The sequence below is a fragment of the Atractosteus spatula genome, chromosome 15 (assembly GCF_055471065.1).
Source record: "Atractosteus spatula isolate fAtrSpa1 chromosome 15, fAtrSpa1.hap1, whole genome shotgun sequence".
NCBI classification, from domain to species: domain Eukaryota; kingdom Metazoa; phylum Chordata; class Actinopteri; order Semionotiformes; family Lepisosteidae; genus Atractosteus; species Atractosteus spatula.
Window position 1 is genome coordinate 3,306,912 of NC_142720.1, and position 18,289 is coordinate 3,325,200.

Consider the following 18,289-nt stretch of genomic DNA (forward strand, 5'->3'; position numbering starts at 1 on the left):
ACACCCCCCAGTCTCCTCCTCCATCTCTCCTGCAGCTCACTGGACTGCAGTACCTTTGCATCCATATCGGTCACTCGCATGACAATGTGTGAGAGACCACAATCCCCTTGTGAACAGAGAGGAGTCGTGCTGGATCAGCAGGACGAAGGTGAGAATCTGACACTGACTTTTGCGCGTTTCCCCAGCCCCCCTCCGAGCCCCAGATCTCTACCTTGGAAGCCAACAGCTGCTGCTGGGCGTCGATCTGCTGCTGCTGCCTTGCTGCCATCTCCTGGAGCTCCGCGAGAGTCATGTCCATGCGTGGGACAGCCACCTACAGGGAGAGGACAGCAAGGTCAACCTTCCTTCAAGAGTGCTCTCCAGTTCTCCTTGAGTGTCTTCCTGTTTCTGCTTCAGCCCTCTCAAACCAATTTTAGTTGGTCAGATCTGACTGTAAACTGAAACTGGAATCACCCTTAAAGTTATCTTAAAACACATCCAAACATATTCAATTATTAACTCACACCTGAAGCTGGAATGGCACCTGCCACCTGAGAGAACAACCTCCAGCGGCTGGATGATTCCAGACATGTTTGGATAGGGGATTCAGTTTTTAAAGATCAGAGAAATATAGGCTACAACTCAGGCCTCTTCCTGTGAGTAGAGCACCGATTCTGGTTTAAGTGCCTACAAGGAAATAGATTACGACTGCACAGATAGAGCAGTTCAATTAATTTTAAGTCCTTGTACAGATGAAAACAGGTGTTTCATATTTAGCGTGCAAACACTTTTTGAACTGGTGTCCTGAAGGTGACTGCAAACCCGCCTTTGCTGATCTCCACACCTGCCAGCACGCGCCTGACTCATCAGAAACACAGCGGACAGACTGGTGTGGTTTTCAATAGCGGAAAAGTTGAGTATTCTCCCCTCCAGCCCTGCGTATTCACTAGCAGGTAGCCCAAGGCATTTCTTTGCATTCACCCCGTTTCCGAATGAGCCACAGGTTCTCCTGAAATCAGCCCCTGGAGAACACTGTCAGAAGGACTAATGTACCGAGTACAGTGGTGCTTGAAACTAAGCTTCCCAGAAACAAAAGGATGTCCTAAAAGTTAGGATAGAGCAGGAACTGACCCTACACAACTTGTCAGTCTTTGGTTCTAGATTCTCAGGTCATGAAATATCTTCACAGAGCCTCTGGAGATGAAAAGGTGTAACACCAGCGTCTTATCAATGGTGAAGTGCTTGCTATTTCTTCACCCATCAATCCCACAGCCCGCATAGTGCCATGATGAGGCTTGGTTAGCAAGAGAGGGCATGTTTCTGATTCACACTGCAGCAGTGTAGTCGGAGTTTCTGGGATTTGGTGTCTGGTATGCTCAGAGCCAATCTGGGAGGTACGCTCACAGAGGACAGCAGCGCAGCCCTCCCAGGTTGTAGATCTGCGATGTGTGGAGTGGTAGAGACTTGCAGTAGCAGTGCCAGTCCTGTACTTACCCCATTTTCACTCTGCCTGTTCATGGGAGTCTTCAGACCGTTGCTCTGAGCCCTCGATCCACCTGATAGCGATCACAGCACACTGTTAGCATATTGTTTGCACACACAAATGACAAAAAAAACATGAGTCCTGAAATATTTCCAAACAGTGGTCAACTGTTAACACGGGCAATCACTCAAATTATCTTAATAACCAGGCTGTCTGTTTTAGGGAGACATATGGTTGTTTTTTGAGACTGCTTTCTGTTTTTTTTTCTGAAATCTGAATTGTAACAGAGGATGGAAAAGACTTTCACCCAGGAGGGGAGGAGGACAGGAAATTCTGATGCAAGGACTGCCATGAAGGCCAAGACTGGGATTTGTCCGGCAAGCACTTTCTCACACCAGAGTCTCCTCTCAGAAACTCTGCAGCGGCCTTGTGCAGGTCTGCCAGGCACTTCATGCAGGAAAGCAGGGCCTAGTTAGTCCTTCTATGCCTCAGTACTGTGCAGGGAGACAACTTGGTTCTTATATAATAAGGATCAAGAGCTTTAGTAACTCAAACAAGACAAAGCGCTCACCCGGGCTGTAACAGTCCACTAGTGTTAAGCATTGCGCAGCTTGTTTCATGGTGATGTTGAGGCGCCCCTCCCCCCCTGCTCAGCTCTGCCAGCACGCTGCACTCACCCGGCTCCCTGCTGGGCGCCCTCTCGTGCCGCAGGAAGAACCGCACTTCCGCCCTCTGCTGGCCCCAGCGCTGCAGCACATCCAGCATCCTCTCGCCCTCGCCGACCGCTCTCTCTGCAGGGCAGACACAGCGAGTCAGCAGACTGAGCGACCGGTTCCATTCCAGGACACCCCGGGCCAGCAGACTGAGCCTGCGGCCCGATTCCAGGACACCCCGGGCCAGCAGACTGAGCCTGCGGCCCGATTCCAGGACACCCTGGGCCAGCAGACTGAGTGTGGACCCCAATTCCAGAAGACACACGCGACAGAGGGCAATAACACTGTGCCCATTTGGAAAAAAGGTCTGAATTCTGACACATCAGACCAATAGAGACACGGGACTGCAGAGCATCTACCTTGGACACTGGGACTGCTGCGCTCTCATTACTTAATTGAAGCCCTACCTGAACTGATCGTTTTGCTTAAATAAAATTGTCTATGATGCTTTCATGTTACACAGCAGGCTCAAAGTCCCATGAGGGAAAGATCGTTTGCTCTGCATCTCTAGTAAAGCCACTGTGATGAACTACAACTTAAATGTGACCTTGCTGGCAATGCGGTGGAGTTGCTGAGACAGATCACGTCACTGTCAGAACAGACACCCATGAGGTAATGGACACAGAGGCCAGTGGGAAGGAAGGTTACTGTGGACTTGAGGCACGAGCCAGAGCCAAGGTGAGACTAGAGGTAGAGAGGCAGAAGGATCTGCTGGCAGACAGACGGGGTGACGATACGGAGGGGAGACTGAAGGAGCTGCAAGATGCATCACTCTGGTCAGGACACAGCTGCAATTAAATACACCATTGGTGTGCTTCTGAAGACTAACCCACCATGACTCCACATATTTACAAAAGCTTTAAAAAAGGGCTGACAAAGCTTCAGGATTCCTGAATATGGGGGGCTGTGTCAATTGCCATGATGGACTGTCCCTGGCTCTTGAACACAAAACTCCACAGCAAAACTAGACTCGTGGCAGAAGCCAATGCGAATGAGAAACAGTCAAGTTTGCCAAGTACAGACGGCGAAAGGCAACACAATGGAACAGGTTCTCAAGAGAATGTCAGAAACGTGACCGGTCCAACAGCTCCAGCTCGTCTAATCCACATTTTACAGTGGTGACACAGGCTGAACGCTTCTGGCAGGCAAACTGCAGCGTCCTTGAGCAGCCAAACACTGAAACACTGGCCAGAGCTCACGGGCTGCACACAGTGACCTTCACGGGCTGAACACGGCAGCCCGGACCCCGAACCCCAACCCAGCCTGACTGCAGGCGAGGCCAAGCCAGGAGGGCAGCCTCGAAGTAGGAGACCTATCATTTGCCAAGTTTGGGTACCGTTTTTGTATTTAGTCCTGCACTACTCTGGGCTGTCCAGTTGTGATTTACGGGTATCTCTGAGTGTCACACGTCTTTTTCTGAACAAGACAGCGGAGGAACAATAACCTCTATTCACACCAGTCTGTCACACCGCACAACCCACAGCTGTCAGGGTGAGCGACGCTGTGAACTAGAAAACATCAGCCCTTCAGACGCACTGACTGGACGCCCTTTTTCTTGGCAAGGTAGCCCTGGAGACCGTCTGCATGAGAGCCATGCCACCAGGATCCAGGATCCTGGATCCTGGATTGTCCGGCTCTGGCAAGGCTGCCGTCTCACAGCTGAGCGTGATCAGACTGCGCGGCAGGTCCGCACCTCTGTCCCACGGCAGCCCAGGACCCACCCATCACGCCGTCCAGCAGACAGGCCGCTGACCCAACACGAGAGGTGTGAGATACCGCAGTACGACATCCCAGAAATAAGACAAAAACACAAGAGCGCGAGACTTTACAGAAGGAAAATTCCCATTTCCACCAGTCCCTGTGGACAGAGCCAGAGATTTTCCCTTGCATCCAGAGTTAAAAAGCCTGAACTGGACACATCTGTGGCGGGCCAAAGCCCGGAGCCTACAGAGGTACCCCGCTCCCAGTCTCACCAGAGCCTCTCCACATTTCCGCCAGGTAACAGTCGGCCTCCCCCGGCTCCTTGCACAGCTCCACCACGTCGCGGCAGCAGGTGTCGGGGGTGATGGGCACCTCTGTGAAGTGCTGGTCGTTGTTGCTGAGGTACACGGTCAGGAACATCTGGGGGGCAGAGAGGACGGCTCGTTAGCACTGTTAAACTCTCGACAACAGCTCCGAGATCCCTGCGCAGCCGTGCTTCCAGGATCCTCGAGGCAAGAGTGCCTGTGAAAAGGCAGTTTAGATCCTAAACACAACAGGTCTGATCATAACCTTTACCAGGAAATACTGCAGTTTTCAGAGGACACAGATTTGATGATGATTGTTACAGTGCTTTTCACAAGGCATGCAGTACAGGGTTGAAACGTGGACCATGTGGCCGCCAGGACGATTGCTCATCACTCCAGGCCTCCTCACACCTTCACACAGGTGGGCTAACAAACTTGTTACACACACCCGCAACTACTGTAGGTGGTATGACTGTTTAACAATCCTGTAACTTACTTTTCTACTCACAATACGCTCTCCTATCCCAGCCGTGACAGACTTTTTACCTTTGTGCAATGTGACCTTAATTAAAACCTTAAGGGTACTTGGAGAACCTAGATACACACTTTTAAAAAGACTCTGATATTCGACCAGAAGCCAGTTGTTTATACCTCAGTTGAGCTCCAGTGCACAAACCGCTCCTGATCTCATTTCTTATTCACAGAAACTACAAAAGGTCAGGATGCAGTTAGGGGAGAGAGAGGATTCCCCAATGCCTTAAACACAGCTATAACACATTAGCTGGAGTTTCTTTACAGAAAAGGCAGAAACATTTTACATATTATCCTGTCATTGCTTCCTATTCCTGTAGTCCTAACCTGGTAACTTTTTTCTGTTCTCCTTCAGGCTTCATCATAAGCTTTTCCTCACTGCTGGACAGTCTTGAGCAGTGAAGCAATACAGACTAGGACTGCAGCACCTAAGACAGATGCCATCCTCACTTCCTCACGAGCTCCGTCTCTGGGGCTAGCACCCTCTTCCCTGCCGCACTCTTACACTGTGGTGTTCAGCAGCAGCTGCGCTGATCCAATGGGGATCTGCGGTCTCGTCTCCGAGGGGCAGGCCCAGAACATCTGTGTCACAGACTCGCTCACAGGAGAGAAACATGTCCACCTTCCTTTACACTTCCAAGAAGACGGATGCATTTAATCACAGCTGTGGGACCGATTTCTTGGAAAGGTGGGACCTGGGCCTGTGTTTCTTGAGAGGTCTCTGATAAATCAAATTAAGAAGGTTGCAAGAACTCTGAAATCAGATGAAGACACAGTGCTTCCGTTTATCCAAAACAAAGGCTGTTTTTTGGGCGAGGAAAGCAGATTTGTGCGTGATCAGGCTTTAATATTGCAGAACCGTTTGCACTGGCTTTGTAGAACGCGAGGAAATCCATCTGCCGAGTAGCTTCTGTGAGCTGCTTTCGCCATGAAGCCTTTTCTTTAGGTGCTCAGCCCATGAACCTGTTTGCTCTGAGCTGATACAGCTCCGCACTCGGCACAGTTTGGGATCTGGTCTGGTAAGTGGGAACGAAGGGAGGAACAGAAAGCAAGAGGATGTCAGAGGGCACGAGGAATTTGTTCCGACATTCTGGTTTATGATGAAGTCACATTTTCCATGACCCTTCGTCATGAGACGACATCAGGGTCCTCCACAGGCACACAAGACGCTATTGTACCAACACCGCACAGCCAGGAGGGGGGGTCACATCACGAGCAGGGGCCCCCGCATCCCCTAACAAACAACACCAACGCCCTGTCCTCCCTGCTTTGCTGAGCTTTTCTCAGGCTACCTGGAAAAGCTGAGGGCTGTTGAGTACTCGCTATGTAAACAGGCTTTCCTACTATCTGTCGTCCTCTCTCTCTACAGCTTGCATTCCCTCTTCGTCCAGATCAGGGAGAAGGAGCAGTCTGTGCAAGAGTGTGCGCACTAAGGGCGGGGAGGATGGAGATGAAATTGCGTCATCAGCCCTCTCCTCTCCAGGTTCCTTCCCCTGACCGAGTACTGCCCCAGCAGCCCCGGCTCGGCCTCAGCCCTGTCTCAGGGAGGGCGCTACAGCACACCTGTCTCGACTGGTTTCCTGCCCCCAGATCACCGAAACCGCCTGGCTGCTCTGCACTGGCTGAAACCAGAAGTTCACAATCTGAGATGTTCTCCACTCAGAGCTGCAGGGGTTCCCTTGTCAGAATCCAGTAATCAAGCAAGCATTTCTGGTATTCGGCATTCGGCTACCAGCTCTCGGTGGCAAAAAAGGTCACTCACTAGTCTTTTAAGATCATGTGCGCTTTGCAGCACACGCTACTTTGAATGTGCTTTTACGCTCAACAAAACATCCGTTTTGGTTTTTGGCTCAGACGTTTGTTTGCAAACCAACTTATATGTTCCGGGAAAACATGCTTGAAGATCTTGGGATACGCAATGTTAAATCAAAGCAGTTTAAAACCCCTAACTACGCACCCCAGGATTCCCAGATAATTGCAGATCCCTAAATATGATCCACAAAATCATCCTGAGCAGTTAACACGTGAACCATTTATTTAAGTTAAACATTTAACAGAAAAAAACAGAATGCCGCATAACCCCTCCACACTCATCCAGTTATCAAACACTTCGTCTGGGCCAGTGCAGACAGGGTGAGCAGAATAATATTGCATCTACAGCTGAGGGTCTGCTGGTGCTCTAGGGCAGGAATGAGAGAGACAGCTCTCTCCTGATTCTGCTAAAGATGGCATCAGACAAGCTACAGCACAGGGTACGATGCCCACAATCCTGGGCGCAGTGCAGTTTTTGCCAGGCTCACGTCTGTGCCATTACAATCAGCATCAGGGTCAGGCTAGTAGGACCAGTCTGATTACCTCCTGCACACCTCCTGCCAGGTGCAGAAGAGAACCCAGGCCTTCCTGTTTCACTGAGGGTTACTGCCCAGGGCAGAACTCACTGCTAGTTCCCTAAACCTGTCTTCCGACACCGGGCCATTGTCCACCTGTGTGACAGTCTCTGATCACGAGGAAAGCGTGCCATCAGCATTTTCTTGTTTTTATTTGGGAACTGACAGACCTTTAATGGGAGATACAGAAATGCACAACAGCTAAAGCTCAACACAAGACCACACGACACCACAAAGAGCTTTCAGACACGCCCATAAGCCATTGGTCAGACCTTCTGCCTCTCGCAGGCCCAGTTTCTTCCACTGCGGCTCTCTGCACAGCCACAGCACAGGAGGAACAGAAATTCTCAGGGTCGCCTGCATAATCCAACTATCTGTTGCCTTTCCTATGCAAGGCTGCCTGACTTGGGGGAACAACAGTCTTGATGTAACCTGTGCTCTGGCCTGCTAGCACCGAAGAGGCGTGACGCTCGGTGGGTGACTGCTCATTTATAAACCAGAACATACTCAGCTGTAGTTCTGTTTTCCACACAGCGAGTTTCCACCCTGTCCCTTCTTTCTTTTTGCAGCCAAACATTTGGAAACACCTGCGTCGTGCCGTATGAGAAATCGCAGGCAAGAGACACAGCGAAACAAGCGCCTCCGAGCACAATGAGTCTGGACGCAGAGGGTGGGCTCAGTCCAGGTGCGTCACGAGCGTGCAGGTGACCTGTTGCACCCTGTGCAACACTGTTTGCTCACCAATTTTTAAAGGGTGGTGCAAAAATAACACTGTCTAGGGAATGCAACTGTGTGGCAATGAAACCTCTATTTGATATAAAAAGTACAAACCGCAAAAACAACCACCATATTTTCTAAGCATAGCACAGTCTGAAAAAGTACAATGAAAGAAGGAGACAATACAAAACCATCCAATTTTTTGAGGAATTTCTTCTACTGTGGGAGAAAAAAAAGCATTCCACAGAAGTTTCCATGAAACCACCAACCAAGGGATAACTCTATAGTATTGCACCATAAGCAGATGCAAGTCATAAAAAACTGCCTTTTTGTCTGAACGGGATCAAAATAATTCAGCCTGAATATCTACGAATTTAGAAAAATCAGACTTACCTCAACAAATGACCTGACTACACAGAGAGCGAACTCCGTTCTCCGGCACGGCCCCAGCCCGTGTGCGCGCTCCCAGCCGACCCGGAGAGAGAGCAGGCTGGGAAGAGACACGGAGGCGCGGCTTGGCAGAGCAGCCCCCGGCCCCCAGCACTCACGAGCGAGAGAGAGAGATGGGGACGCTCGGACTGCAGAGGTCATTGGAAGAGGTCACAATGCACTGCAGCTGTGTCCTTTGCAAAGACAAAAAAAACTGCTCTACGTGTCGCAGTCAAGCTGCTCGGCTCAGAAACACTCCTTCTCCCATTAACGATATTGCACAGGTAAGCAGCCCATTCTGTCAAATCAGCAACCTCCAAATTCAATTATCGAAGACAGGAGGAAGGACATCTGGGGACTGCAGCCAGCCCTGAAAGGACAGGGCGACGTTTTGACACTTTTCCAGATCACCAAGGTCCTATATAATGTCAACGCAGCAGAAGATGCACAAAAAAAAACCCCTCAGGCATGGGAAGAAACTCCAGAACGGGAGGAATATTCCCTGTCCGCTGGGCTACTATTCCAAAACGTTCCATGTGTGACTCGCTCATGTCCTTGAACCCAGAACACAAGACATGCCCCTGTGATGGTGGCACAACCAGAATCACTGTGGCTTTTTCAGAGGAAGGCAAGACAGAGCTCCAGACAAAACAAATTACTTGGGAGCAACTGGCTCCTAAAATGAAACATTTAGGAGCCAAATGACTTTTTTTAGTTGCCAAATTACAGAATAAATAGTTCACATACTGCATTTTCTGCTCTGTGCCTGTAGGTCTGTCCTCCTCTTTCATCGCCTGGTTCTTGCCCTCCTCCATTGTGCCTGACCTCTGACGGCTGATTGGTCCGTTTTTCAAACTTTAAAACTATAAACTCTTTTTGTTAGAACAGTTAAACTATATACGGTCACAAACGGTGTGTCTACTCATCAGATTCTGAGCCAGTGTCACTCGGCCATCCTGTGTACTGAGGCCTCCTCTTCCTCTTGAGCTGAGCCAGCGCCTCACAGGGCTCAGGCTCATGCTGCTCAAGTGAAGGGCCTGCTGAGCTGATCCCCATGAAACCCTCCAACACGGAGGCTGCTTTTTCACAGGCGCGGGGCACAGCCCGGGCTAATGAGCACACTTCGCATTCGCACAATCACGAGCCTTTTGATGCTCCTGACTGCCCCCCTGTTTTTTTACCGTTTCTTTTGTAAAACGGTTCGTCCTTTTAAAAAACTCAGTTTTCCCTGCAACTTCCTGGCCAGCTTTAGAACAAAAGCCAAATTGCTCGATTTAGACGGCTGCTCAGATGTCGTCCATACTCACATAAACTTCGCTGGCTGGATTCTGAGGATCCCCGGCAGTGGTCGAAGATCCACCAGGAGATGCATCAAACTCTTTCGAAAAGTCTGTAATTTTACGCTTCGCCATTGTTAGCAGATCAGCCAGCGTGTGGCACGCTTGTAGTAGCCTGTGTCCCAGCGCGCAGCTTCTTAGCTTGCTACCTTTAAACCAACAGTCACTGCCGTGTGCTGTGATGAAGGGACGTACAGGCGTGCACTCTAAAGGTGGAATTAACGCCTCATCACTAGATGAAATTTGACCACATATCGACACAAAATAAAGTTTTGGTGTCCGTCGCTAATGGCGACTAGATTTTAAATTATTGTTGCAAATTCTAATTTTCTGTCGCACGTGCAACCATTCCAGTTGCAGTCTGGAGCCCTGCAAGACCCTTTAAAAATCTGATGACCTGTGAACCCCAAGACACTAGTTAACTGTTTTTGAACTGCACATCAACTCGTGGTGACGCTGACCTTCCCAGACCTCTCTACACAGTTTATTGGTTGATGACCAGTATGCTTACACTTCCTAAAGATGAATTGTAAAAAAAACGTAAAATACGCACTTGTGTCCTGGTGCCTTTTCAGTGGAATCGACAAAGAAAAAGTTCAGCATCGATACATAATGTGATGACCAGCAATTGTCCAGCCAGTCCAGCAGATGTGGCGTGACCACATGGCCACTCTCCAAGCTACCAATCAGCTCTCTGCTGCTGGTCTAGTGGTGGAGGAGTAATGTCCTGGAGTTGTCTGAATGGGACTGCATTTTATTTATGACCAGAGAAGGTATGAAAAGCTTTGAAGAAGAATGACTGCTTAGTCTCCCCTCAAACTGCCCTTTTTCCACTGCTTGCTCTTTCAGAAAGTGATTAGCCAGGACAGGGGACTGAACTGATTTAAGCCACTCGCCCCCTGTGGAGGGAAAGTAGTCTGGGTAACTCATGACTAAGGACACATGAGTCAGTGTCCTTGAGCCAGCGCAAGGGACTCCAGACCAGAGGCCGGTCTGCTTCTGGAAAACGACAATACCAGCTGGAGTGACGAAAGAGGGTGACTCACAGGATTACACAGGTCCTGAAACACACCCCCCTGCTCCCAACTTCACATTGCCTGCATCTGCACTGTTGACTGAATTCTTAGAGCAAGAAAAACGACGCTTGGACTGACTTACAGAGGGGGAAAACCAGACTCCCACTGCATAGCCGTCCGGCTTTCTGAACTGCATGGTCATGTACAAAATACAAGTTCTTAGATGGAAGGTACCAATTAAGGACAAAGGCTGGTATATCTGGCAGTAATAGTACTTCAAATGTATGTCTGAGGAAATGTACAGAAAATGAGGTAGCAGGGTCTGTAACTACCTTACAGTCAAAAACTAGTGTTGAAACCAGCGGTAACGCACACAAGCTGCAATGAAACGGGAGTCTTTTGTGTTTTTCCCTGTGAAGAAGAGTTGTAAACGCTGATGTAAAAGCAGTTCCGGATCAAAACAAATACCGCAGTGCGTGAGGGACAGGTGTGTCTCCTCGCCGTCAGTCTGGGTTTCACCTGAGCACTTCCGTCAGCAGCGCAGGTGACCCCTCCCCTGGGGCAATCAGGCCCGCCCAGCCGGCGGCTCCGGTTTCTGTTGACACCACCACAGCAACCGCGTAACCATAGCGGCACACACCCCGCCGGAGCGCACAGGACTCTGTCGTACGGACGTCCGGAAATTCCTACAAGGTGCTTCCTGGGATTACAACGCCAATCACAAGACTTATCAGGGAACAAATATCCTGGAAAAGACTAGTACACATGCTGGGGAAACTGCAGGGAGTTTGTTGAGCGGTTTGGAAGCCAGGAGCTGCAGTGCTCACTCAGGCTGGACAGCACAGGGGGAGGCAGGGGGGACTGGCCAGAACCTCGCTCGACCACACCCTCCACCTGCACACCGGCAGCAAGCCAGCGAGGACCAGGAAGGAAGAAACTGCCACTAGTCCCTTTCAAGTAAAAGCATTATACAAAGCTTTCAAGGGAAGGGTACAAATATAAGCCCAGCTGAACACAACCTAACAAACCTCACAAAATACACACAAACCACAACCTAACAAAATACTTCTTCAGCAAGAAGGCTCCACAGCCAAAACGTTGTGTTTTCTTTCTTCTCTTTTCAGCAGGGAATAAACCTATTACTTGTTCCTTTGCAGCCCACGAATGCTGACGCAGCTCCCCACCTGAACTAATAAATAACTATATAACAAATACAGGTCAATTTTACACAGCTTAAAAGGGTCAAATGGATATTATGGCCAGTCTTAAATCCACCAAGATTTATTTGGAATAAAAGTCAATTGAGGAGCTCCAGGAAATGGGACTAATGACTAACAGACAATGTGAACAGATAAGTCACTGACTTGATGAGATTCTGACAGGGAAGTCATTAAAAGCCCAACACCTTTCCAGCCCTGGGGAGCCCAAATCCACTTAAGAATTAGTGGATTGAAGCCCAGGAGAGCTCAGAGATCGCACAGGCCTTGAGCTCACACTGGAGCCACACTGTGCACACAGAAACCCAAGCAAGCGCCTTGGGTTCTCACACTCCTCAAGAGAAACAAAGGCATGCTACGTTTCTTTCGTCACTGGCCAGTGAAAATGGAAACTCTTATCAGGGCTGCTCAGGAGTTTTTCACACAATGCTCTGCCCTAAAATCTGTAGCAAAAAAAATGCTCAGAAACAAGGGCTGCTCTTATTCTCCCTTAAAAAATAATGTGGCCATTATTTGGCAGGACAGCTGGAAAATGAATCCCACCATGGGTTTATGTGGTAGAACATAATCGCTCAGCAAACGTCCCAGTTAAAATGACACGCAACCAGAGAGCCTGCTTACAGCAGGGCTGAGGACTCAATCCATGCCCTGCCCCCCGGACACACATGTAATTACCCACTGCAGGACATGAGCCAATGTGACAGCAATGCCTGGATCATCTGTTAGTCATTTTCCTAGGTTGCAGAAACTGCAGCGGTTCAGAGCTCTGATTGATTTTATCCTAACCAACCTAAAATGATCAGATGTTTCTCTACATAGAAGCTTTTGCGCAATCTGTGACAGCAGAGCATGCTTTTGCTACAGTTCAGTTAGCAGTGCAAATAAATGAGCTTAAACAAAACACTCTGCTCCTAAGCTGTTGGCAGGTATGCACCCACTCCACTGTGCAGGAGGCGTGTGCACTAACCTTATTGCTCTGTTCTGTAAAACAATAGCTTCAGCTGAGCAGCCTAAGCCCAAACCTGAGCTACAGTGGGCTGTTCTCTTCACATAGAGCACTTGCTAATTTCAGAAAGCCCATTGTGCTCTCCAGCCTCGCCCAGACCACCCTGCCTGCGCCCTCCTCAGCGAGGGATGGGCTGGAGCAGCAGGGCGGAAGCCCAGCATTGTGCCTCTGCCCTGGCCTTCAGCTCAGCTGGGACACAAAGATTCATATCTGGTGGGTGGGGTTTGGCTGAGGACAACTGGGGTAATAATTAACCCAAGCAAAGCAAAACACAAAAATGGCCCCTCAGATGTCAGAGTAAAGAAAAGTAACAGATGTTCAGGGTGTAATACCAAAGCTTTCCAGCAGTCTGACCTGCATGCCAAGAAATCTTGAAAGCCAAGCAAAAGAATACAGAATACAGGTGCTGCCATTGTGCCAGTCATTAGGTGCAGTTCTGCCACTTTTCATCGTTAATCTGCCTGTACCCTTCCAGGACACAGAGAGCCACTAATGACGTTGTGCGTTATGTGGCAGTACAAGAAAATATCTACGCATATACATGTATAAATATGAATAAGCATGTAGAAATCTGGGTTCTGTTGGCCTCGTTTTGGGTTCATCGAGCAATTCTCGCCCTCCACCTGTTTCACTGGACAGCTGGTGACTGCAGTGAGGGCACAGCCCCAAGAACCTCCAGGATGCACATACTCAACACACAGTTCCACTCTCCCTGCTGCATCCATACTGAGCACTCCAGGATTCCTGGCCCCACGGCCCTGTCCGCCACACACGGCCCAGCTGGTCGACACCCTTCCCCTCGTCTGCGGGCGCCGAGACCCAGCCCTCGGGTCTGCACCGGGCAGGACAGGAGCAGCACCTGGCAACGGGCTGCACTGGGCCGGTCCCACACCTGCTGTCCTCACTGTCCTGCCTGCAGGGCAAGCAGCACTTCTCACTGGTACCTGCATAACGGACCCAAGAGCCACAGCAGGGTCCGCTCAAGGCCCCAGCGTCCCACTTTCCTGAGTCTGGAGGTGCAGATGAATCGTTACGTGCTGGTGTCGTGAATAACCGAACCCATGACAACTGTTTCCCCAGACCACTCAACCCTGTTGGGAGAAGACGCTGTGCTCTAAACGAGCGCAAGGAGAACGGTGTGTTCAGTGCCAGCGGCAGACGTGCACTGAAACTGCTGTACAACAGGAAACCGCTTGCTTCTCTCGGTCTCTGGGCCCACAGGGAGGAATCTTATCGCAGACATTTTTGAGGATCAGATAACCGAGAGTGACTCATTACTTCAACAAAAATCAGCAGGAAGCCAGTGTTATGGAAAACCAACAGGGAATAAAATAAAACGTTGTTGGTGAGCAAAATCCTTCCGATTAAAAAGATGCAGCTTTCTTCAAGAATCAATCCGTTTCCCCAGGAACACCTCCCTGTCGGGGATCAGTTGGGGTCTCACTGACTGCCAGCATCAGCGCCCCCTGTGGCGGTGCAGGTGCCTGTAAACCTGCAGTACTGTCAGTGAAACTCAACCACATCACAGCACAGATCAAACAGCAATATCTCACACACACACAAACACAACATAAACTGGAATGCTACAGAACCCTAAACAGACAATACACACTAGCCGAATATTTGACCAAGATAAGAAACAGAGCCCGCAGAGCCCACACACTGGGCCCGGGCCAGGAGAGTCGCTCCGCTCCACCTGGGCAGCGCTGAACCCCCGCGGGGCTCCTGCAGCCCGCTGGCGCGGCGCCAGTCGCGCGGGGGAGAGGACTGGCTTCATTAGCCCGCGCTGGAGCGCGACGGCTCTCTCCCTGGGAAATACCAGCCCGACGAACAGCAGAGGCGCCGGCAGCGCAGGCCTGAGCCGATCTCATTCAGCTGACCACAGGCTCTGGAGGCACTGCTGCGCAACACGGATTTACTCACCGGCTGTTCCAGCAGAGATGAAAGCTCAGACTGGAGGGAGAGAGGGAAACGAGAAAGGGCCACTCTTGCGGAACCGGAAAGCCCCTGACCGGTCTGATCCCGGACTGCGGTGTCGAGACGGCAATCTGAATTCCTCCGGGCAGACACGGCTCGCCCCCACAAGCCTGAGGTCCAGCCGGGCTGCGACTGCAGCTGCTGCTCCCCGGAAACACCGACAGACACAAGGGCGCAGCGTGGTAAGCCTTTCTGGCTGGCACCTAAAAATAACCACCACCACCCTTCCTGTCCCCGGGAGCAGCGCTCGTGCCGGGCAGCCCTCCCGCGGCCTGGGCCAGCAGCCAGGAGCCTGTCTGCGCTCTGGACCGGTCCTGTGGGCCCCAGGACCGAGCTCCACGGAGAGACAGGTCACAGACACAGAGGAGTTGTACTGAATAACCCGGAGGCGGGTCAGTACAGTATTGGCTTATAGCTTAGTTCCCAAGGCTGGAGGACGTCACCTCTTCAGAGTGTCTGCAGGTGTCTGGCCTGGGCTGAACCTCTCAGCACTTGTGCACTGGCGTCCGTTTCCTGTACCACAGCCCTGAGCCGGGAGCATCTCTGAATACACAGGTTCTGACCCTGAAGCGGTTCTGAAACTGTGTGGACCAGGATTTGAATACCTAAGACGATGTGAAGCTACCCCCCCCCCCCCCCCCACTGTAATCATGTAACGTCACAGTGACACACCAACGATCAATCGCAATCGGCAACGCAGACTGACAGCAACGCTCACCCAGTGACGCTATTTTAACCACAAGCCAGCCCAGAGCTGGAGTCCTCACAGGAGCGCCCCGACTTCCATCGCAGTGTCCCCACAGAGCACAGCTGGCAACACCTGGACAAAACGCCATCGCCTGTGCGGCAGGCACATTCCGAATTACAAGTCCCCCCCCACACTTTGTTTTTGTCTCGTTCCTCTTCGGCCCTTACACTCCAACGCGGAATAAACTTTTCAGAGCGGAAAGACAGTATCGTGCCGTGTGTCGGGGCGGCGAGGAGCGACGCTTCTCCCGGCCGCCAACTGAACGGAGACGGTAGCCGAGCGCACCCAGCGGGCCCCTGCAGCTCGGTGTCCCGGGGCAACCACCTCTTCCCGGCCGGTCCTGTGTTCAGGTCAGCCGAGCCACCTGCCAGCCCCGGGCAAGAGCGCCCCTGGCCGTCGAGAGGGAGCTAGAGCCTCGAACCTCCCTTAGGGAAACATTTCGCGTAGAAGATGAGATCCTGCGCACATGCTGTAGTTTTGCGGAGGATGCAGATCGAGTTTCAGCGCAGCGCCCAGCCGCTACCTGGCTGTGCTCCGGAGACAGAACCTGCGCTCGCCGGGAGCCGCTCAACCGCAACTTGCTGAAGAGCCTCGCTTTGTAGTACCGTCGCCCGAGATACACACACATTTGAACTCTTGCTTGTAGATTAAAATATTCGTCCATAAGCAAGATAACGCCGGTCAGGAAAACGTATCCATGTTTCATATACCTCTAAACATATCCCACTGAACAAGAGTGAAACTCAGCTGGGCGATTAAAAACGCTGCTACGCTTTTACCAGGACGACGACGAGGAGAAAGTACACGGCCGGATATAATGGATTACTGTTTATGTGGCTGAGGCTTTCATCCAAATCGACTCTACTCGTGTTCGCACTCTTTTAGACGACTGGGGTACTTCACAAGCGCAGTGTTTAAGGGTATAACAGCAGTGTCTCATCCACAACCTTCCAGTTACAAGCCCGGAGTCCCAGCTACTCCACACTGTACACCGCGCCTAGATCTGAATCTTAACATTCAAAAACGTTTTAAGTCAATTCTTGAAGGGCCATTTCTCCTGCTCTGTGACCTACGGATCTAGCCGCTTCTCTCGTCAACAGGTACAGGGCGCGCAACAGGCGGACAGGGGCATTAGCAATTCTGCTGCACCACAAATTGTAGGAAAAAAAGAGAAGTATGAACTGGATTAGATAAATTTCGACCAAAATTGCTTCAGTCACTTTTTAAAATATAGTGACAAAACATAACGCATTTTATCTTAATCACTGAATTTATTTACGTGTCCTACATATAAATTACATGGTTTATAAACAACTTACCGGCATCATTTTAGCTCCGTACCGCATTTAAACTCCAGTCTGTAAATCTTGTGGATCCGATGAAATAAAGACGTTTCGCTTGATCCGGGTGATTCCGAAGTCAGCAGCAATGGCAGACGACGAGTTATCGTCTCTCGATCCCTCGCCACTCCTTCTCAATTTCAGACTAAAATCGCACCTGCGGAGCCGTCGAGCGCTTTGTTGCTCCCGACAGACCTGTTGCAAAGGCACGGCGAGGCCTTCTCGACCTCCTCGCACAACAAGGAAAGTTTTTCCCCCGAGAAGGAAAAATAGATCAAAAGGGAAGACCTAATTCAAGCGGATGCCGAACTCTCAATCGTGTCTGAAGCATCGCCCTGGAGATTTCAATCTCATTTCGAAAAATATAATTACGGACGAACTCAGAAACACGTTTAACAATGAAAAGGCTTCCAGCGCTCGGTCGTCAAGGCTTTCTTAGCGAACTGGCTCTGCGGGCTCTCCGGTTGGATCAACAAAGTGCAGCCCAGCCCGGAGTGACGTAGCGGGAGGAAACTCATCCCACTGGAATTCCGACTCCTCCTCCTCCGTATCCAGGGAGGTCTGGAGGAGCCTCTCCGTGTCTCCCGATGCACCTCGGCGCAACCAACAGGCTGGAACGAACTGGGGACGAGCTGCCCATCGGAGAAATAAGCTACGGAAAACCTAATGATCTAGATAAGACCAGCGGTATTATTTCTGTGTGTAGTCCTTCTTGTGTTTTGACTATTTCCGGCTATTTTAAAAATTAGTTTCATATAGCCGTGAAAATTTCGCAACGTATTATCAATAAATATAAGGGTGAGCTTTTATTCCGATTGGATTAGTCACACAGAAATTGTATTACACAGGTGTACCTGCAGTATTACAGGTGTGCAGGTGTACACTCCGTGTTACAGGTGTACCTGCAGTATTATAGGAGTAAACTCAGTGTTACACGTGTACCTACAGTAGTACAGTTGTACTTTCAGTGTTACCAGTGTACCTATAGTACTACAGGTGTACACTCAGTGTTACAGGTGTCCCTACACTATTACTGGAGTACACCCAGTGTTACAGGTGTACCTGCAGTAGTACAGGTGTACCTGCAGTAGTACAAGTGTACACTCAGTGTTACAGGTGTACCCATAGTATTACATATAGTACTTCAAGTGTACACTTAGTGTTACAAGTGTACCTGCAGTATTACAGGTGTACACTCAGTGTTACAGGTTTACCTACAGTACTACAGGTGTACTTACAGTATTACTGGAGTACACTCAGTATTACAGATGTACCTGCTGTATTACAGGTGTACACTTAAGGTTAAAGGAGTACCTACAGTATTACAGGTGTACACTCAGGGTTAAAGGTGTAAGATTAGCATTAGCAAATCAATACTGGCACCAGACACGTGCACGCCGCAG

General features: G+C 50.3%; 1 protein-coding gene across 2 annotated transcripts in view; it reads right to left on the reverse strand.

Moving 5' to 3' along the window:
- The window catches only part of tp53bp2a (tumor protein p53 binding protein, 2a), a 35,957-nt gene extending 18,600 nt beyond the window's left edge, over positions 1 to 17,357 (reverse strand). The window contains exons 1-5 of one of the 2 annotated variants that reach the window (XM_088933692.1): positions 16,866 to 17,357; positions 4,149 to 4,296; positions 2,140 to 2,253; positions 1,474 to 1,535; positions 212 to 313 (exon numbers count right to left, since the gene is read on the reverse strand). In XM_088933692.1, coding sequence (XP_088789818.1) covers positions 212 to 313; positions 1,474 to 1,535; positions 2,140 to 2,253; positions 4,149 to 4,296; positions 16,866 to 16,892 — 453 coding nt within the window. In that variant the 5' untranslated portion in view covers positions 16,893 to 17,357. The remainder of the gene's footprint in view (positions 1 to 211; positions 314 to 1,473; positions 1,536 to 2,139; positions 2,254 to 4,148; positions 4,297 to 16,865) is intronic. The other variant, XM_088933693.1, reaches the window with a different exon arrangement.
- Between the last annotated feature and the right edge of the window lie 932 nt (positions 17,358 to 18,289).